Here is a 7,261-nt window from a genome sequence, read left to right as displayed (position 1 = left end):
CGGCGTGTGGGGATAAAGGGTGTGGTGGCGGAAGCGGTGTAGTGGGGAGGCGGCGACACGAAGCGGCGGCGGCGGTGCAGGGAAGAGCGGCGGCGGCGGCGGGTGTGGCGGCAGGGAGAGGCGGCAGCGGCGATGGCGGTGGCGGGGGCGGCGGCAGCGGCTAGGTCAGGATCATGGAGGAAACTGATACCATGTAGAGAATTAGGTTTAGGCTGTGCAACATTCAATATTGATTGGGTGCACTATGCACGTATATATAGGTACAAGATGGGCCTCTACCTCAACTATACAAGGAACTAGGAGGTGTGCCTAATGACACAATATACATGCACAAATATATACCCCTTCCGTTCATAAATATAAGTATTTTTAGACATTCCACAAGGAGACTATATACGGAGCAAAATGAATGAATCTACACTTTAAAGTATGTCTATATATATCTGTATGTAGTTCTCTAATGAAACCTCTAAAAAAACTTATATTTAAGAACGGAGGGTGTATTCAACAGATTAGATGGTAGATGGTCGAGTACTTTTTAAGCTCTACTTGATCGGCTAAATTCCGTTGGTGTCATCTGCATCCAACGCTTGTATGCAAACTCCACCTGTGTCTTGTGGGGCTGGTGGAATACCTTGGCTACTTTTCGTTTTCTTTAACAAGATGACGCTTTATGCATCACTTCAATTTGGACATCTCCACACTTTTGCCAATCTAGGATGCAGCTAAATATTCTGAAATCTTACCAGAAAAAAAAGGAAAGTGGAATGTAGAGCTGAAAGGCATTGCTTCACTTCAAATTGATCATCCCCACACTTTCTCCAGTCCATGTCACAAGTAATCCCGAATTCCTGGTCCTGGACCCTTCTCTAGTCCAACGGAGGGCTCGCAGAGATAACTAAATTCACCGTAGGACACAAGACCAACAGAGATTTTTATTTTTGACAGTTCAAACTAATGTGGTGATGGCAGCTTAGCTTAGCTAAAACACTGCAGGCATTTAACCAACCTCACACCATAGGAACTCACTTAACACATGATGCCAACGTATTTACCTTTTTAACCTTTTTACTTGTACAGTCACAACGTATTTATCTTTTTAACCTTTTTACCTTTCACCTTTCAGTCACCCCTTCTCTTCTCTCTCCCACTCTCTCTGGAGAACGGGGAATAGTTGGTTCTAACATAAGACAAGCCAATAAAACAATAATGGGTAGAGATATTACCACGTGGTAAATAGGAAAAAATAGTCATCCATCACACTTTTGGTATTTCTCAGTACAAGAGTACTGGTATTTATACAGGTTAAGTCCCCGTGTCTTTCATTTGAAATCTTGAGCCCCTCCTGGCGACAAGAAAAAACCCTGTCCAATGAAAGGGGGTATGAAGAAGGGCAAGTGGTCCAAGGAGGAAGACAATCTGATCAAAAACCACATTGAGAAGTATGGCATTGGCTGTAGCTGGCAGGGATTATCCAATACTTTAGGTCTGATTTCTTCCCCACAGCTGCCCTTGCGTGCATCCATATCTGTTCCAGTTCCTTGATAATGCCGATAAATCAATCTACCCCCGCACATTTTATGTTTTAAGATAGATAATCAGAAAGCGTCACCAAAATGCAGTAACATTGTAGTTTGTTTGCCTGCAAAATGATTTATGCTATTTCTTACGACGTTGTTAGATTAATAGAAGTATACAAGGCACGGCACACTGTTTTTTGCTTGTTCAGTAAAGACTGCAAAGATTTGTCCAGCTTTTATGAACTCTTACCTTTATTTCGTAGTACTCTTAAGTATTAATTTGATCAAACCCCAGACAATTGCTTGGAAAGTTTCTACAATTTTTCATACTAGCAATGGTCTACACGCGATTCCTTCAGAAAAACCAGTAGTGCAGGAGACACAGACAATTAGTTTGCTCTCTCATTTTCCTTGACATGATCGATCATGGAAAGACGTTGCATTAGCAAATCATCACTCTCACCACTGTGTCTGAATCATAATTCCTGAGAGAAGTTTGTTGGTGGATCGCAGGGCTTCGGCGCTGCGGCCGGAGCTGCCGTTCCAGGTGGCTGAACTACCTCCGTCCCGGGCTGAAGCACGGCAGCTTCACGCCGGCGGAGGACAGGATCATCTGCGAGATGTACAGACAGAAAGGAAGCTGGTGAGTGAGCCTCTACTGCTTTACTTCCCAGAACTAATCAGAGATAAGCATCTCGGTCGATTGATGACCAGTTGAAATGTGCACCGATCAGTGTGATGTTTTATTGCTCAGAAGTCAGAACAATCTGTTCAAACTTCATCTTCATCAAATGCAAACACATGGAAATTTCCTTGCTTGATTAGTTGAGCGTTGTTCATCACTGATCTGCTCTTGTTGGCATTTGATCGAGCAGCTGGTCCGTCATCGCCGCCGAGCTCCCCGGGAGGACGGACCTCGCCATCAAGAACTACTGGAACAGCACGCTCAAGAAGCGGTTCCCCCGCGCGGCGAAGAGCCGCCGCCGCCGCCGCCGCCGCCGCACCGGTAGCACGAGCAGCACGTCGTCCGACGCCACGAGCCTGGACCTCGGACTGGAGGAGAGCATCAGCGGCACGGCGCGCAACCTCCCTCTGGTCGTGTGCAATGAGGGGGACAGTGCCACTGCCACCACGGCGAGGCACCTCCCTCTGGTCGTGTACAACGAGGCGAGCGCCACGGCAGAGTCCTCATCGAGCGACGCCGGCGCCGTCTCGGCCGGCTCGCCGGTGCAAGCGCGAGCCCAGCCGCCGCCGCTGCCCGCCGCCGCCGCGAACGAGGAGCCGATCGCGGCGGTCCCGGTCAGCGGGCCGGTGAAGATGGAACCGCGGACGCCGCCACCGCCTGCTGATGAAACCAGCGAGGAGATGGACGTGGGCTGCTGCCCCATGTCTCCGCTCCCCCTGGGGTTCATGGATGAGCCGGACCTTCCCTGCATCACCATGGGTCTGCCTCACGTCGCCTGTTTCGACGACATCGACAGCTTCCTCTCCTACTTTGACCACTGATCTTAACGTAGCAACAACCAAATGGGGTTAATCTGATTCAGGAGTAGCTGTGTTTCAGGTCAGAGTTGTTAGGGTTTACGTTGGATTGGATGCATGACTAACTCACTCTGTTTAAATTTGAAGACCATATATGCTAATCTAATTCCGGAACAGCTGATTTTCGTTTCGTGTTTTTTCCTGTCTATATACACCTACTAATTCACGCATATTTTGTAGCAACTGCAAATGTTCAGATAAAAGTATCCCTTGTTCACCATATAAACCAACCAATGCCAAACTATGAATGAATTCAGCGAGCAGGTTTCACAGTGTCCAGCTGCATAATCTTACTTGCAACCTATGAACAAATGAAAGAACAACAGACAGTGCCCAAAGTCTACTGTCTTCTGAACCATGGTCTGGGTATGAGATTCAGGTGCTGGAGTATCTGACTTCCTTCTTCTTGGGGTGCGGAGCGACAATCTTCGGCGCGTCGACGTGCATCCGCAGGGAGCTGAACTCCAGAGCCAAGATGGGCCTCGATAGCAAGACCATGACGCTCTGCCTTTGCGCGTCTGAATCTGATTCAGACCCGGCGCCGCTGCTCCTGCCGTCAGAACACTCCCGTGGTTCTGCAGTTTTAGGGCTCCAGACCTTTGCTGGACTCACCGGCCGCACCCTATGCAATGGAAACACACACACACATGGTTAGAAAGGCAATTGAAAGAACAATGTGCAACTCAAAGCATATGCTAAGAATTTGGGAGTGCAACCACCTGCACTCTACTTTGCAGGAGTACTTGAGAAGGTCAGGATGATCCTCTGTCTGGCCGCTGAAATTCAGAGCACAAGTGCAGTTCAGGTTTTGAGCCATGGAAGGGAAATGGTGCGTCGCCTTGTGCAGACATTGGTTGGGACTTCTTTAGTTTAGTTTAAAAAAAACCTAACCTGAAGCTCGGGAGTGACATTTTGATTGCCGGACCCATCCACTTGTTCCGTTTATGTGATCCTCCTGACGCTTCTGCATCATTAGTGAGTGAAACATGGCACCGGATTAGAAAGGTGAAGCTCTATAAGCTCCATTTCTTATAGAGATTTTAGAGTTGAAATCTCAAGACATGTTGTAAGATGCATTCCAGTAAAACAGACCGTCCAGACCTCGAAATCATTCCAGTAAAGTAGATCATACAAATCTCTGCATTTAACATAGAACAAGTTATAAATTACCGTTGAGCGGCAGACTGATGTTGCACAAATGCCTTGCAGACGAGCCCGAGGCCTCCGAGATCTCGATGCCGCGGTAATTCTCTTGCTTGCAGAACCCTGAACCCATCCCGAGCATGTTGAGGAAGCTGTTTGGTTTATTTCTGGTCGCAGAAGCTTCAGTCTGTCCTCCATGTGAGCAAAGTTCATGTTACAAATCTCTCAAACATTTGTGGAAGCTAATCGCAGAAGTGCTCTGATCTGAGTACCTGTGAGAATGCCGCGACATGGCTTGGAAGCCCCACTTCCTGCATTAACGACAGTGACATTGATTAGGAAAAGTAGATGGACACTGGCAGAGAAGAGTTGGCCTGAGTCGGGAACGAATCATAGATGGGCAGTTTGGCACCTTGCGTCCATGCCGGCAGGCTTCAGCGCTGTTTACTAGCACCCTGGCAGCCCACCTGTTAAATATGCGCAGACAGCAAATCAGCAGAGTGCACAAGGATAGATAGCATGACTAATTAAGCAAGTTATCTTAGGCATCGTCGGGTAAGGCCGGGGGTTAACCCAAATGGATTACAGATAGGCAACACGGCTGTCGATGCCAGAGGGAGCAAGCACAGCGAGCGGATGAGATAATTAATGTGCCGCTGATGATTTAACACAAGTGGAGCTCAAGCACAGTGAACTGATCAAGTGGGCGTTGTTTACTGAAGAGGTCAAGTAGAGTGAGCTGAGGTGATCAAGTGGGCGTTGTTCCTTGTTTTGTAATGCAAGTTGTGCCAGTTGATCGATTCCATTGGCATTCCCCAAGCAGGCAATCACTCACTAGTGGAATTAGAAGGCGATTAAACTAGGACAAAAGAAGGTGATGGGCAAGAGCAACTCACGCGCAGGAAGTCGGCGGGTTCCACACAATGCCGGCGATCACCACGAGCTGCGGAGCATGAAGGAAAAGTTATGCTCGTCAGAGAACCTGTGGAGGATGGAAACCGGGAGATGGATGGAATGGTGCGGCAGGGAGGGGACGACGACGGTGACCTCGTCGAACTGGCCGGCGGGGCTGTCGTGGTAGCGCGCGAGGAACATGCCGCCGAGCGTGTAGCCGAAGGCCTCCACCAGGCGCAGGTCCTTGGGCACGAACGCCCGCGCCGTCGCCGCCTTCACCAAATGCAGCTGGTACAATGCGCTGCAACCAACACGCACACCAAAAGAGTCAGTCGGTCACCGTCGTCCATGGTGAACGGGGGAGAAAAGCAGAGGAGGCACTTGCCTGCCCTTGAACACCCATGGCGGCCCGTGCCTGTACCCGGCGGCGGGCCTGTCGTCCTCGGCCTCCATGGACGGGGATCAGCTTGGGTTTTCTATGTGGGGGAAGGAAGCAAGGAGGAAGGGAGCTGGCGAGGAATGATGGAGAGCAAGTGATGCTGCAGGTGCAGGGGATCTCGCTCCAGCCTTATCCGGTGTACAGAGGGCGCCGGTTTAGAGGCCCGGGGCGGGGGCGACGGTGATGTCATATCGCTTCACCGTGGAGATCCATGAGGGGGCCCATGCCCATCGACTCTGAATGATACAGTACCGGAGGTGTGTGTGTGTGTGGCTGGCGGCCGTTTGCTGCTGCGGTTCCCGTGGCTCGAGTGAGAGTGACAGTGACATGGGGCAAAGGGACGGTACTGTGTTCGTTGTGTGGCTGCTTGCAATGGTAAGCTGCGTCACGCGTGCAGGTGCAAAGTCACCGGCACCGGCACCGGCACCGGCATCGGCTCGGGGGATGTATCGTTGGACGAGCACTTTGACAAGGATATTGAATGCTCTGCGGATAACAACGATCCATGTGCACTAGATTTTCAGAGGATGCCTGACAAATTGCTTGGATAATACTCCGGGGTGTTTGGTCAAAGAAATGACATGGATACCACTGTGGCATTTTTCGCAATTTCTTGCTACTCTTCTATCAACCTTGCTCGACCCGACCCGACGAGCTTGATCTATTTCGTCCTCGGTCGTTCGTTGCTGCTCCCAGTTGGTCAAACGGACGAGATGCGGACGCGGAAGGGAGCGGCGCCCGGCCACAGCACACCAAGCCTGGCCAGGCCATCCACATGTGGGAGTGAGAGTGAAAGTGAAAGTACAAATTTGCACCCCAAGTGTTGTTGGGGTTAATAATGCTAACACCTTAGTGTTCTGACCACGTGATTGAGTCTATACATGGTGCGATGACATATTAAACGAGAAGCATGGATGGTTGGAAGACCCCCATTTTAAAAGATAAAGTGACGGTATCTTGGTGACTTTTACAGTTCATTTTATCGTCAGAAAAGCCATACTAGTAAGAGAAAAGCATCTTGAAGCTGAGTCGTGAATCAATTTCATGCACACACATATACTCCTCCCGTTTTTAAATATATGTTTTTTAAAATTTTATTAAAAGACTACATAGGAAATAAATAAATGAATGTACATCCTAAAATATGTCTACATACATTTGTATGTATTCTTTTAGTGAAACCTTTAAAAAGACTTATATTTAGGAATGGAGGGAGTATGCACCAACAATTCTCACCAAAATCAGGAGATAATGCCCCTTCCAAGTCCTTGCTATGGGCTCTGTTCTGCGTAGGTTGGAACTTCCGAGGCCGGTGTCTTCGAGCTACATCCGCATAGCTTTCGGGCGTCCAAAGATTTACAGCTTCGAGTTGCAACTTTATGAAAATCTCGAAACCCATCCAAAACTTCTATGGTTTTCAAAGAGTTGCATCTTGAAACTCTCGGTTTAATTTCAAACTTGGTCGAAAATAGCTAGAAATCTTCAAGGTCACGTTGGAACCATCTAGGAGTTGCACTTGTACAACCGAAAACACATTCACTAACATGCTCGAAAATTGCCTGGAATCTTGATGGTCCAAAACTTTCGGGCCATGCAAAATCGGTGGATAACAGTTGGATTTTCGAAGGGGGGGGGCTATATAAAGCCCCATTCTTCTCCACAAACAAGAGGACGACTTCATTATCTCTCCTCTATTAATACAATGTCGGTCCAATGGGACCTA

At 48.8% G+C, this 7,261-nt stretch overlaps 2 protein-coding genes across 2 annotated transcripts; one reads left to right on the top strand and one right to left on the bottom strand.

Moving 5' to 3' along the window:
* The first annotated feature begins 1,265 nt into the window (after positions 1 to 1,265).
* LOC123398838 (transcription factor MYB30-like) lies at positions 1,266 to 3,026 on the top strand. Its single transcript, XM_045093289.1, has 3 exons — positions 1,266 to 1,486; positions 2,034 to 2,163; positions 2,396 to 3,026. The coding sequence occupies exons 1-3, from the start codon at positions 1,372 to 1,374 to the stop codon at positions 3,024 to 3,026; spliced, it is 876 nt and encodes a 291-aa protein (XP_044949224.1). The 5' UTR covers positions 1,266 to 1,371.
* Positions 3,027 to 3,234: 208 nt separating this feature from the next.
* LOC123433064 (protein NEOXANTHIN-DEFICIENT 1) lies at positions 3,235 to 5,702 on the bottom strand. The gene is made up of 9 exons (XM_045115431.1): positions 5,485 to 5,702; positions 5,253 to 5,400; positions 5,102 to 5,148; positions 4,618 to 4,672; positions 4,478 to 4,516; positions 4,233 to 4,392; positions 3,954 to 4,026; positions 3,782 to 3,838; positions 3,235 to 3,684 (listed from the first exon to the last, which is right to left on the bottom strand). The coding sequence occupies exons 1-9, from the start codon at positions 5,550 to 5,552 to the stop codon at positions 3,438 to 3,440; spliced, it is 894 nt and encodes a 297-aa protein (XP_044971366.1). The 5' UTR covers positions 5,553 to 5,702; the 3' UTR covers positions 3,235 to 3,437.
* Positions 5,703 to 7,261: the final 1,559 nt, after the last annotated feature.

The sequence above is a fragment of the Hordeum vulgare genome, chromosome 1H, assembly GCF_904849725.1.
Source record: "Hordeum vulgare subsp. vulgare chromosome 1H, MorexV3_pseudomolecules_assembly, whole genome shotgun sequence".
NCBI lineage: Eukaryota > Viridiplantae > Streptophyta > Magnoliopsida > Poales > Poaceae > Hordeum > Hordeum vulgare.
The sequence above is the reverse complement of the archived record's forward strand: the minus strand, read 5'-3'. Positions and strand labels throughout refer to the sequence as shown.